The 14189-nt window shown below is 39.6% G+C and overlaps 1 protein-coding gene across 2 annotated transcripts in view; it reads left to right on the forward strand.

The window, feature by feature from the left end:
- The window catches only part of tstd2 (thiosulfate sulfurtransferase like domain containing 2), a 39027-nt gene that overhangs the window by 16009 nt on the left and 8829 nt on the right, over positions 1–14189 (forward strand). For both annotated transcript variants that reach the window (XM_080188652.1, XM_080188653.1), the window contains exons 3-6: positions 4368–4476; positions 6916–7038; positions 12270–12375; positions 12694–12809. In XM_080188652.1, coding sequence (XP_080044778.1) covers positions 4368–4476; positions 6916–7038; positions 12270–12375; positions 12694–12809 — 454 coding nt within the window. The remainder of the gene's footprint in view (positions 1–4367; positions 4477–6915; positions 7039–12269; positions 12376–12693; positions 12810–14189) is intronic.

Here is a 14189-nt window from a genome sequence, read left to right on the forward strand (position 1 = left end):
TGAAAACAAAGGCAGATACAGTTGGGCTGACTATGGACAGACTGTTTTTGTGTCTTAACTTTTTTTGTCAGAGAGGACTCCGAGGTAAAGGCTGCAGCTGATGTGATCAACAAGAGAAAGCTGCAGGTCCTCTGCAGGCTACCAAGGGAAGAAAGATGGACTGTGGTCAAAAAGATTCATGCCGTAGCACTGTAAAGATGCTGGAAGATTTTCTTTGTGAAGCTCGGAGGAGAGATTGCCAGCATGGGCCTTACTGCTGGCAGTTGGTTCAGGAATTCTCTGAAAATCAAGGGAAGCATCTTTTGATGGTTGCTCAATGTTATGACTCAGTGAAACGGAGATATGAATCTATTGGAAGTTGGATGGCCGTCTGTTACCCCCTATCAAGATTGTAATTCCATGGAGAGCATGCTGTAAAGTATATATATGTGGCAAAGATTATCAATTATGTTGAGATATATCTTGCCTGCAGTTTAGTGTGTTAGGTTAAAGATGTTGCTTTTCATTTGTTATAGTAGAAGAAAACTTTAAATCTTGTAATTTCTTTAAGTTGGTCATTGCAAATCAAATTTTTTGTTTAATGTTCTGCAGGGACTATAGAGCAAGGCCCAATAGTGTCTATTGCACACCAATGGATGCAGTAAAGGAATCAATGACAGGGGAAGCAGGCAGGAATTTATTAGGTCATTTAACAGCAGTTTAGTAGAATCCAGAGCAAATGCAGAGCTAATACAATATTCTGTGTCTGGTAGATAAGAAGGGACAAAGGACATTTTTGGGGCTTAAATGTCTCAAAAGACTGGAGCTAATAGGTGCAACATACTAAATGCACAGAGGTAGAACAACTTTTAGTTTCAGAAAAGAACATTTCTGGAAATAATTTTAAGACAGCTATTAGTCACAGTAAATACTCTATATCATACCACCCAAAGTGAAAAGCTAATTAAGATTATGGTAAATGATGTATTTAGCTGTAAACAGTTAAGATCTTAGCTGCATCTAGCTATACGCCTGCTTAGTCACCATTCTTAATACAGCAAGTTCACTGTTTGCCAATGAGCCGAGTTAATGATGAATGGTAGATTTTTTGAAGCTGCTCTGTCCCTTTGGGTGTAATTTTGTATGAGTGCATGCACTAACTTTTTGAAGACATGGCTGTGTATTATTTGAAATTCCTGACTTGCAAAACTGCTTGATCTTTCTACTCATTTGAAAACTAGCCCAGAGGGTTTTATTATAGTTAAGCTTTCCAATCAAATCTCTAGCCCTAACATTTGGCATGTGGAAGAGCTTATAGATAGATACAATTGCATTTCCCGATAACTTAGTAACATACAGACTCTTGTGCATGATTCCCAAAAGGCGAGATCTCGATCCCAAATTTGTCAGGTCACATATGATCTCATGAGGCACAAGGGCAGTCTGAGGCTATGTCTATCAGTGCTTTCTTGCATGCCTTGCAAATGGATCAACAGCTTCAAGTTTTTAGGTGTCCAGATCACCAACAACCTCTCCTGGTCACTCCATGCTGACGCTATAATTAAGAAAACCCACCAAAGCCTCTACTTTCTCAGGAGACTAAGGAAATTTGGTATGTCTGCTACGACTCTCACCAACTTTTTAGAGGTGTCACTAGATGCCTACTTTTAGAGATGCACCATAGAGAGCATTCTTTCTGGTTGTATCACAACTTTGTATGGTTCCTGCTCTGTCTAAGACTGCAAGAAACTACAAAGAGTCATGAATGAAGCCCAATGTGTCATGCAAACCAGCCTCCCATCCATTGACTCTGTCTACTCTTCCTGCTGTCTCGGAAAAGCAGCAAGCATAATCAAGAACCCCACGCACCCCAGACATACTCTGTTCCACCTTCTTCCTTTGGGAAAAGGATACAAAATTCTAAGGATACATTGAAACCGAAGAACAACTTCTTCCCTGCTGCCATCAGACTTTTGAATGGACCTAATACTTCGTATTATGTTGATCTACGTTTTGAATTCTCGTTTCCTTCTCCATGAATGGTATGCTTTGTGCGCAAAAAAACAATATTTTTCACTAAAATGTTAATACATGTGACAATAATAAATCAAACCAAATATGTCAGATCAAACAGCATTTATAGTCATCTCTAAGTGCCCTTTAATGGGAGTCTTCTGGTGGTGAGGAAAATCACATGGCGCTGCAGTGGATCCCAAAATATGTCCAAGTACAAAGTTGAAATCAATTCTGCCAGAGCCCAGTCTACGTAGAGATTGCATAAGGCAGCCATTCAGTCCATCGAGCCTGCACCACCAAAAGTCCCATTGTTATAACCCTATGTATTTACCCTGCTAATTTCCCTGAAACTAAGGGAAAATGTGGAAAGGCAAATTCATGGACTAGGGGAGGAAACCGGAGCACCTGGAGGAAATCCTCGCAAACTCCATGCAGACAGTGTGACAGGACAGCATATTTTTAAGAAGTTTTTGAAATTTATTTGTAGTCACAAGTAAGGCTTACATTAATGCCACAATGAAGTTAGTGTGAAATTCCCCTAGTCGCCACACTCGGCACCTGTTCAGGTCAATGAAACCTAACCAAGTGCATTGAAGGTGGGAAAAGGAGGAATTGCCAAATTGCACACCATTGTTTCATCAAAAATCATTCCATCTGTCTGCCATCATCATAGTACACCTATCCCTTCTTGGTTGCTGTTCTCTGGAAGCATAAGTAGGAGTAGTGGAGAATCTCCAGGAGCAAGGCGGAATGGCGGCATAGTGGTTAACACTGCTACCTCACACTCAAGGAGCCCGGTTTGATTCCCGGCTTGGGTCACTGTCCATCTGTGTGGAGTCTGCATGTTCTCCCTGTGTCTGCATGAGTTTCCTCTGGGTGCTCTGGTTTCCTCCCACGGTCCAATAGATGTGCTGGTTAGATGCATTTCCCGATAACTTCCCTCGTGTATCTGAACAGCTGCCAGAGTATGTCGACTAGAGGGTTTTCACAGTAACTTCATTGCAGTATTAATGTAAGCCTATTTGTTACACTAAGAAATAGACTTAAATCTATTCCCTATTTATAAGTAGCAACTTGGTGACTGTAATTAATGGAGAACAAAAGCAGCAACCATTTTTAGGGGTGAGAATTCAGTTGAAGGTCTCCTTGCCACGTTTTCTTTGATTTCCACCTAAGAATTGCCAGCTTTCACACATTATTATGCAGGAATTATTGTGCAGGACAACTCAAGGCTAAATAGGAATAGGATGAGATCTTTCTCCAGTCTCACTGTGTATAGATAGCTATAATAAAGTAGTCAGCCCAACAGGTCTTATCACTGACTCAACCAGTTTTGTGCTAATATATATTTATAATAGATGTCTGGCAGAAAAATTGTACTGTGTAGTTCTTAACTATGCTAGGAGCAGGTAAAGTACATTTCACTATCCAATAGCTGTGCTTGTGGATGACATTTGATCTGTATCTTCGCAGGATATGTTGAAACATTGCTGCATCACTTAGTATTCACTCACATGCTATCTTTTCTGGTGCTATGCCTTCTCCAAATGGGACTTATTTAAGACAGAAATGTTTGTTCCAAAAAAGAATCTCTTCCATGCGCACATAGTTTTAACCATTTTTCTGTCTGTTTTTGATTTTGCTCAATTGAGATAATTAACATTGTGAGTAATTGCTGAATAAATTTAAAGCTGCTTAATAGATTCTAATACTTTTATGAAAGGTGTAGTGACTTTTCTTGAGGATAGAGAATGTAAAAGTTCAAGCAAGGAGAGTTCTAGCTTCAGATTCATCCCTGATGTGTATTGAATCAGCAGTATCAGCTAAATGGGTAAAGTGAAGGCATCACAATTGCATCCAGCCACAGATGAAAAAAAAGTCAGGGTGCTTGTCCCTGAACATTTTTTAGCATCTAGTGACTCCTGAAAATGTGGATGAGTACAAATGGGACTGAAGTGCAGTGGGCTCTTATTCGAATAGCCACTACATAATTTTTCAGGTTGTCATATTCAAAATGGCTACTTAGATGGCAACAGAACTTTGCTGGTGAACATTGATTCTTCCTCAGAATTGGATACCACTGAAGAGGGGGAAGCATCATTGTTTTGGGGGAATTGCAATAAGAAAGCATTTAAATTTTCTTTTTACAAGTCAGCTAATTTCCATTTTGTAGTAGGTAGTATCGCTGTTGTAGGTTTATTAATCAATAGCTTTATTGGGCTTATGTAAAGTTAGTTAGGCTGGTTAGGCTCTTTAAAATCTTCTAAATTAGCTTATCTTCATTGTATTTTTTTCATACAGATTAAAGGGCTTTTGAATTTGTGATCTTAATTTTTTTTGCATTTAAATGTGTTATATGTATTTGTTCCTAGTGCAGAGGGTGAAGTGCTGTTGTATTATTCATATTGTGATATAGAAGAACCACAAGTGATCTGCACCTGGCAAAAAACCCTATGTCGTCAGCTGCACTTTACAGGCAAGGTAGGAGATTGGATGCATTCAGTGGTTTTTTTTGTATCCTCAAATTATTCTTGATTTTTTTTTACTGTTTGTCACTGGTATCAGGATGAACAAAATAATTATGCTCTTCTAAGAAACAATTGAAGTTTTAGAAGTGTTGCCAAAGATCTGAGTTTTAGTAGTTGCCACTTTACTGTTGTGCAGATTGATTCATTGATGTGCTTCTACTTCAAGCAATCATATTTTTAACAATATTAGAACAAAGAGCAAAATCAGCCCGGCAAACAGGCCCTTCGGCCCAACGAGCCCGCGCCGCCATCTCAACATCACCAGTCCCCCTCTCCACCCACAACCCCTGTCTAATGTTTTATGGCCATCCAGATTGAGGGAAACTGATTTAGGGACAATTTATTCCTGCCAATCAGCCTAACAGCACATCTTTGGGGTGTGGGAGGAAACCGGAGCACTCGGAGAAAACCCACGCAAGCACGGGGAGAATGTGCAAACTCCCACAGACACCGGCCCAAATCCATGTGTCTGCACAGCAATCAGCGATAGTCACTGAGCTGTCATCTTGCCGAGTATCTTGTCCAGTTTAGCCACACACTAACAACATGAAGCACTAGGCCAATCTCAAACAACCAAGAGCAGCCCCAGTACGACCCATCGCGTGTATGCCCCTCGTTGGACATGAGGTGGACCGACTTAAAACCTGTGAATGAAAAGAGAAAAAACATTATTATCATACCATACCCATTTACATTACCAGGGACGCCCCAATGCTAATGACCCTTATTTAAAACAATCTCCTATATCCACCCATCTCCAACCCACTCATGTGCCTGTCTAAGTTACTCTTAAATGACTCTAGTGTGTTTGCCTCCACCACCTTACTTGGCAGAGCATTCCATACCCCCACTACCCTCTGTGTGAAAAACCTCCCTCTAATATCTGTGTTGTACCTCTCCCCATCACCTTAAGTCCATGGCCCCTTGTCCTACGTGGCTCTATCATAGGAAATAGCTTACCTCTGTTTACTCTATCTATACCCTTCATAATCTTATATACCTCTATTAGATCCCCCCTCAGTCGGTGTCTTTCAAGGGAAAAGAACCCCAATTTCTTCAATCTTTCCTCATACCCCACTCCTTCCATACCAGGCAACATCCTGGTAAACCACCTCTGCAATCTCTCCAGAGTCTCCACGTCCTTCTGGTAGTAAGGCGACCAGAACTGGGCGCAGTACTCCAAATGCAGCCTAAACAACGTTCTGTACAACTGCAACATTAGACTCCAGCTGTTATATTCTATACCCCTTCCTATAAAGGCTAACATACCATAGGCTTTCTTCACCACACTCTCCACTTGCACTGCCACCTTCAAAGACTTGTGCACTTGCACCCCCAGGTCTCGCTGTGATTCTATACTCCTTACGGGCTTACCTTTACCATATAACTCCCCCCTGCGTTATTCCGGCCAAAATGCATCACCTCACATTTATCCGGATTAAACTCCATTTGCCATGTATCTGCCCAATCAACCAGCCTATCAATATCCCGCTGTATTGCCAGACACTGCTCCTCACTGCCCGCCAATCCAGCCATCTTGGTGTCATCAGCAAATTTGCTGATCACACCACCTACTCCCTCTTCCAAATCATTTATATACACTACAAAGAGAAGAGGTCCCAGTACTGAGCCCTGCGGCACACTGCTAATGACAGACCTCCAGCTAGAAAAAGACCCCTCCACTACTACTCTCTGACTCCTCTTTGCAAGCCAGTTCTCTACCCATCTAGATACCTGACCACATATCCCATGAGCTTTAATCTTCTGTACCAACCTACCATGAGGGACTTTGTCAAACGCCTTACTGAAATCCATATAGACGACATCAACGGCTTGTCCTTCGTCAACTGTTTTTGTCACCTCCTCAGAGAATTCTACCAGATTCGTAAGGCAAGACTTCCCCTTGACAAAGCCATGCTGCGTATCCTTAATCAGATCGCAACGCTCTAAGTGCGCATATATCCTATCCCTAAGAATCCTCTCCATCAACTTACCTACCACTGACATTAAGCTCACCGGCCTATAGTTACCTGGGCTATCCCTCCTACCCTTTTTAAACAACGGTACCACGTTCGCTATCCTCCAGTCCTCTGGGACCTCACCTGTGTCCAAAGAAGAGACAAAGATTCATGTCAGAGGCCCAGCAATCTCATCCCTCGCCTCTCTAAGCAGCCTAGGATAAATGCAATCGGGCCCCGGAGATTTATCGGTTTTAATGCCATCTAAAAGCCCTAACACTTCTTCCCTCGTAATTAGCATGCAAAGCTGCTTTAAGAAAATTGGGACAAAACTTAGACAAGCAAAAATAGATTAATTGTGGCTCTAGAAAGTGAACCAGTAGTTTATGCTGATTGTGTTGACTTATTTAACTCAAATTGCAAATTACTTTTAGGTCCGCATTTCTAAAGAAGGAATTAATGGAACAGTTGGTGGGTGCAAAGCAGCAACTGAGCTGTACATTCAAACAATGCTTTCCCATCCACTCTTTCAAACCATGTCCACAGAGGATTTTAAGGTAAAGACAAAACTGGTCTCATATCACTTTAAAACAATACAGAATAAAATTTATCAAATTACATCAGCTGTGGTTAAAATGAAATTTGTTAAGAACTGGAACTCTGCTTATCTCTGTACAATCCCCATCCCAACAGTCTTTTCAGAAGTACTTGATCATGCTTCAAGTGTAGGATCATAAAGGTCCAAGTGGAAATACTCCTGTAGTTTAAATGGGCTATCAAATTCAATTTAATGCAACCTTCCAGTTGTATGCTAGAACTCTTGTAACCACACTCATTGGCACGTGCATCCACGTTATCCATGCGTTCTACATCCTACTTGTGAAGAAAGATTCTTTGGCACTTAGTTCATAAGGAGCTCAATATTTTCATGACTTCCAGATTCCAACTGATGGAACTGTGAATTAGGAAATGATGCATTTCCAACAATTAAAGTATATTTTGTTTCATCTCTCTCATAGTTCCCTTTTTTTTTCAGCACTCACTAGATAAGAACTGGATTGAATTAAAAATTGAATATTGACTTGTAGCCCTTTGAATTTAGAAGATGAAGAAACAAAGTAAATTTGGAGATTTGATAGGGTATATACTCTGTCCTAGAGTGTGGGAATCCAATGCAAGGCAGGTAGAATCTTAAAATTAAAGTTAGAGAAATCAGGAAATGTGTTTTCACAAAGAATAGTGGAAATCTGGAATACTTTTTCCCCAAAAGTCTGTGAATTCTGGATTGATGAAAATTGTTAGGTAAGGATATTAAGGGATTTGGATCAAAAGTTGAGTCATTGTCATTGTCCAGAATGACAATTCCACAGTCATGTCCAGAATGGCAGAACAGGTCATGAGGAGCTGAATGGCATTTAGTGATCTTGCGTACTAATAAAGTCAGCAAGTGCGTTTAGACTATTGATTTGAAATAGATAAAGGTTATTATTAATATGCTGCTCAACTTTAAACATAACCTTGCCTGCCCAAAATACATAATTGCTTCCAATGAAGTAAAGCCAACGTCTGAAATATAATTGCTTCAACTGAATGCCCAGCATTCATTTGAGCTAAAAGTTTAACTAAAGACTAATTTGATTCCTAACCTGAAGGCCAACTTTTCCCAATACTAATACAGGACGATTTTATGATGAATGTAAACGAACGGAGAATGCCACCAGCATCAAAATAAGGCAGGGATTTCTTGACAGCAAGACTTGGATCAAGATCAACCAGGGCAATAATAAGCTTGTTGAAGAAAAGAAGTAGAAAGATCCTATGGCAAAAAAAATCCTGACTGTCTTTCTCCTGTAATCCATGGGGAAGTGTAGAGTTCAACAGCAGGAAGGCTGGAGTGTAGCAGGGACTGGACAAAATTAATGTAAAACCAAGATATTAAACTTAGTCCCAGTTCTGATCAATCAGGACTGGGGTAGGGATTGCAAAAGACTTTACTTATCTTGCTATTTTCTAACACCCAGTGCAGAAAGATTTGGGGATGCTTTGAAAATATCAAGACTAATCTTACAGTGAGATAAATAGAAATTGTGGCCTGAACCATTTTAATTCCTGTTTTTGATTAAATCTGAACAAACTAAAGAAAAATATAAAAATGACTGTGTATAACATATAATTGGAAATTTGACTGCACAGTGGGTCTTCTGTAGGACTTGGGTTTTAATTTAGTGCTGAATAATTGGCTGATAATTATAAGGTCCTGCTGAAATTTCTGTGGATGTTCTCAATCCAGTTCTCAGTGGCCACAGGCTTATAAAACAAAAACTTCCTATAGGCTGAAATAAATTTATTAAACTCACTGAGAGGGGAAGTAAGAATGGGAAGTGTGGGAAAGTAAAATATTCACTTCAATACAATATATTTTGTATCTGAAATTAGTATTGAGGCATGTTGCTATGGTGTGGTGGTATTTTGTTCCATGGTGTATCTGACCTGAGAGTGTTGATAAAAAGAAAATGTCAGTTTTTTGCGTAAGTATCCTTTGCATTTTCTGTGTTTTGTAGGAATATGCAAACATTCCCAAAACATCAGTGCAATTCCTAGGGAAGGAACATAATGGTGGGTGGGGATGCGAAGTGGGATGAGGACCAAAGGTCATTTACATGCCTTTAGTTACAATAGTTCAGTGTGATTGATGTATGTGCATATTGAGCAATTTAGAAATCTGTGTGCATGCTGTCTGTGTATATGTAGATTACTTAAAATGTACTACGGAGAAACATGCTATTCTGCTCTGTGTTTGAGCTTCTCGGGAGCCTTCGCCTAACCTGATCAAGATAACAATCTGTTCCTTTCTTTCTATTTCATTTAGCTTCTCCTATTAAATATATCCATGCTTCTTGCATCAACTACTCCTTGGGTAGCATGTACCAGTTGCTTCTGAATTCATTATTAAATTTATTAGTAACTATCTTATACTTACAACCCTTAATTTTGGCCTCCTCCACAAATGGGAACAGTTTGTAAATCTGAAACTTCTCTATCAGGTCACCACCATTAGACTTCTGTTTCCTAGAGAAAACAACCACAGCTCTTCCTGATCGAAATAATACTTCAGTTTGGTATCATAAGTTAATCTTTTTTGCACCTGCCTCTATGCCTCTAAACAATTTTTATTATTTGAAGGCCAGAACTATGATTGGTACTGTCAAGTGTGGTCTTCACAGGGCCTTTACATGATTTATATAACATCTCTACTTTTCAGGTGTCTCCTTTTTAAAAACAAATTCCAATGTTTTTGCATTTTTATGCATTCATTAATCTGACTGATAGACGCACAGTTAAGGGATTACAATATCAAAGAATGACACAGCACAGAAAGTGACGATTTGGCCTAGCATAACAGTGCTGGCTCTTTGAAAGAACTGTACAATTAATGTCACTTCCTGCCCTTTTTCCATACCCCAGCAATTTTTTCACTTTCAACTATTCACTCAGTTCCCTTTTATAATTGCACTTGATTTGATCATTCTTTCAGGCAGTACATTTGAGATAATACAGTAAATACAGTATGTAATTATTTTTCCCCGTCACCTCGGCTTTAAAATTTTTTAAATTGATTTTGAAAAAGAGATAGGGACAAACAAAGTACAAGACAATGCAATGAAACAGCCCATTCCCCCTCAGTAAGCAAACCAACAAACAAGAACTATGTAAAAGAGAATAAAAGTTGGAAAAATTGCTCGTCAACAGTAATTGATTTTTTATAGAAAGAAACAAAAGATTGTCATCTACAAAAATATTTTTCGATGGATTATTTTGTGGTATACTTAATCTTTCTAAATCCAAAGAAGATATTAAGTCTTCTTAACCAGGATAAGGCAGTGGGTGGCTTGGGAACCTCCAGTTTAATTGAATCTGTCTATGGGCTATTATTGAACTGAATGCAGTGATGTGCGTCTTAATCTTAGTGAAACTAGTCAGTTTAGATGGGACCTCCAATATAGCTACCAAAGGACAAGGTTGCAGTATGTCAATATTTAGAGTTTTGGAGAGAATATCAAAGAAGGACAACCAGGAACCAGCCAGCCATAGGCATCACCAGAACGTGTGGGTATGGTCTGCAGGGGCAAGTGATAGGGGTGGCACGGTGGTTCACCGCTAGGAATCCAGGTTCAATTCCCAGCTTGGGTCACTGTATTTGTAAAGTCTGTATGTTCTCCCTGTGTCTGCATGGGTTTCCTCCAACAGTCCGAAAAGCACACTGTTAGGTGCATTGGCCATGCTAAATTCCCCCTCAGTGTACCCAAATAGGTGCAGGGTGTGTGGCAACTAGGGGATTTTCACAGTAACTTCATTGCAGTGTTTATGTAAACCTACTGGTGACATTACGAAATAAACTAAACTAAACACCTCGTGCATTTGTTGCTTGTGGGGGGGAGGGACTTGCTAATTCCGGCCTTGGTGAAGTGAATTCTATTCAAAACTTTAAACTGGATTAAACTTAAATAGGCGCAGAAGAAGATGGAGTTAACCCTAAGCAGGGCCTCCGCCCACCATTCGCCTGCAAAGTCAAGCCCAAGCTCTTCTTTCCAATCGTCAACCGACCTCATATTGAGTTAATGTTTCCCTGCACCCTAGCTATGACTTAACACCATAATTTGCACCCTCTCCTTTCCTTCTCTATGAACAGAATGCTTTGTCTATATAGTGCTCAAGAAATAATACTTTGCACTGTATACTAATACACGTGACAATAAATCAAATTATCATGTGAGGGGCTAGAGGACAGCATGAGGCTGTATAATCTTGAAATAGAACATCCATGATTTTGAGGCAATGATAAAGACCTTTGCTTCTTTAATTTGTATCCTCCATTTACCAACCTTTCTACTAGTGGAAACAGTTTTTCCTTACTTATTGTATCAAAACTCTTTTGGAGCACCTATCAAATCTCTGCTGTAAGGACAAATCCAGTTTTTCTAGTTGCTTTACATAACTGGGAAGAAAGACTTCAATTATCATTCTAGTAATCCCCTCCACACTCTGGTCATCTTTCTAAAGTGTAGTCCCCACAGTGACCAAAGTACTCCAACCAGGGCCTAATTAGTGTTTTATAAAGATTCAGCACCATTTCCATGATTCTTTACTCTATGGAATTGGCCTTTTCAACTTTGTGTACTATATTCCAGGTATCTCTTCCTGTACTCCCTTGAAAGTTGTACCATTTAGTTTACTATCCTACCAAATGAATCACTTGATACTTGACTATTTTAAATTTTCTCAGCAATGAGGCTGCCTGTTTCACTGGTCAATTAAGTCTTCCTGAAGTCTCCTGTTCTCATTGTTCATTACTTTTCCCCATTTTGTGTTATTTGCAAACTTTGAAATTATGTCTTGTATACTCAAGCCCATGTCATTAATATGTATCAAAAAGAACAAAGTACTAACACGGACTCCAAGAGTTCACCACTGCACAACTCACTCCAGTCTAAAAAATAATCTTTCACCACCACTGCTCTCTGTTCCTTAGACAGTACCCAGTTTCATGTACAGACTAAAATTTTGCAAACTGATTTAATTTGGAATCTGAGACCACCTTCTGAACCAAGAGTTCAGATTCTACATTTGGAAACTTCAATGATTTCACTTTCACAATTTTACGTTTCTTAATACAATCCTGATAAATCCAAAATTTAATTTATTGCATTCCCAGCATTGATATACAAATCCATTCACACTTCATATCTCTAATACCGACAAAATAATTCTTACAATAATTTTTTTTAAGCGAAGTGCAGGAGGATCCCACTGTTTCCAAGATCTGCGAGTTGGAGTTTTTAAAGAGGTTGTTCCCATGGGAGTGGACCCCGAGAAGGTTTCTTATAAAGATGCTGGTAAGTGAAAGAGCAGCATGGGATTGGTTGCTGGTACATTATATAATTAAATATCTGTTCATAAATGGCACTGCAGTTCATTTACAATTTGTACCACTATTACTGTTGGCTTAAATGATAATATTTGAATACCAGAGCAGTTTTGGTATAAGAGCCAATTTTAATTAAACACAGGCTTTATCTAATTAGATAACAAGATCTTGCATTTTTACAAATCTTGTTTAACTGAATACATGTTTGATTTTGTCATAGTCCTACTAAGGTTAGGCACAGCTGTGTTTTGATTGTTTCTTGCTCATTTTGTAAATCATATCATAGGAATTCATTTAACTCCGGAGGAATTCCACAGAAAAGTAGAAGCGTTGTCCAACAATGCCCAAATTCGAAAAGATACCATCCTGCTGGACTGTAGGAATTTCTATGAGAGCAAAATAGTGAGTTTTTATTCACGTGATTTTTATGTTGCAATTAGTTACTGATGTTGCAAGTGAATTTTTAAAAATATATTGGATGTCATTAACAGTGAATGCAACTGAAAACAACACCAGTATGGTCAGACATTATGGGTGCAATTTTCCCAGCCTGCTTTGCTGCTCAAGTAGAACCCATTAAGACAGTGGTGGGCAACCTGCAACTCTGGGCCACATTCAACACATCTGGACTCTGAGTGCAGCCTACAAGATATTTTGTTATCAGGGAGGCAGTGTCCTAGTGACATTATTGCTAGACTATTAATCCAGAAACTCAGTTAATGTTCTGGAGACCTGGGTTTGAATCCCACCATGGCAGTTGGTGGAATTTGAATTCAATAAAAAATATCCTGAGGTAAGAATCTACTGATGACCATGAAACCATTGTCGATTGTCAGAAAAACCCATCCGGTCCACTCATGTCCTTTAGGGAAGGAAATCTGCTGTCCTTACCTGGTCTAACCCACACGTGATTCCAGAGCCACAGCAATGTGCTTGACTCTCAACCCTCCGAGGACAACTAGGGATAGGCAATAATGCTGGCCAGCCAGAGACACCCATGTCCCAAGAATGAATAAAACAAAAGTTGCACACAAGCAGAGTTGCCACATTCAGCTGATTTCCGTCTGTGTAGTTTTTTTCTACTTGCATGTCTGAGATGGTAAGCACGTTAAGCAAGAACAAATGAAGTGAGTTACATGCTGATTGAACACAGCACTGACTGTGAGAGCCATGCACTCCCTTTGCGACCAAAGTGTAAATATTTTAATTTTACCAATTTAAATTGTTTAAAGTTTATTTATTAGTTACAAATAAGGCTTACATTAACACTGCAATGAAGTTACTGTGAAATTCCCCTAGCTGCCACAAACCAGCACATCTTTCACATTGTGGGAGGAAACTGGAGCACCCAAAGGAAACCCAGAGCAGACACTGGGAGAACATGCAAATTCCACATAGACAGTGACCCAAGCCAGGAATCGAACCCAGGTCCCTGGCGTTGAGGCAGCAGTGCTAACCACAGTGCCACCATGATATAAATATCTAAGCATTTTTTTATACTTGATTTCATACATGATGTCTGAAATATTTGGTGTGTATTAAATTTATTTAATCTTATTCATGCGGTCATGATCAGTGAACAAGCCTGACTTCAATCTTCCGGCCCACTGAGATGAAAGAGGGCCATGCTAAATTGCCCCTTAGTGTCTAAAGATGTGTAGATTAGGTGGATTAGCGTGGGATTGCTGGATAGGGTGGAGGGGAGTGCCTGGGTGTGATGTTCTTTCGGCAAGTCGGTGCTGATCTGCACAGTAGGGATTCTATGGTTCATGTGGCCCACTC

This window comes from Carcharhinus amblyrhynchos, chromosome 5 (assembly GCF_965287045.1).
Source record: "Carcharhinus amblyrhynchos chromosome 5, sCarAmb.v2.hapA, whole genome shotgun sequence".
Classification (NCBI taxonomy): Eukaryota; Metazoa; Chordata; class Chondrichthyes; order Carcharhiniformes; family Carcharhinidae; genus Carcharhinus; species Carcharhinus amblyrhynchos.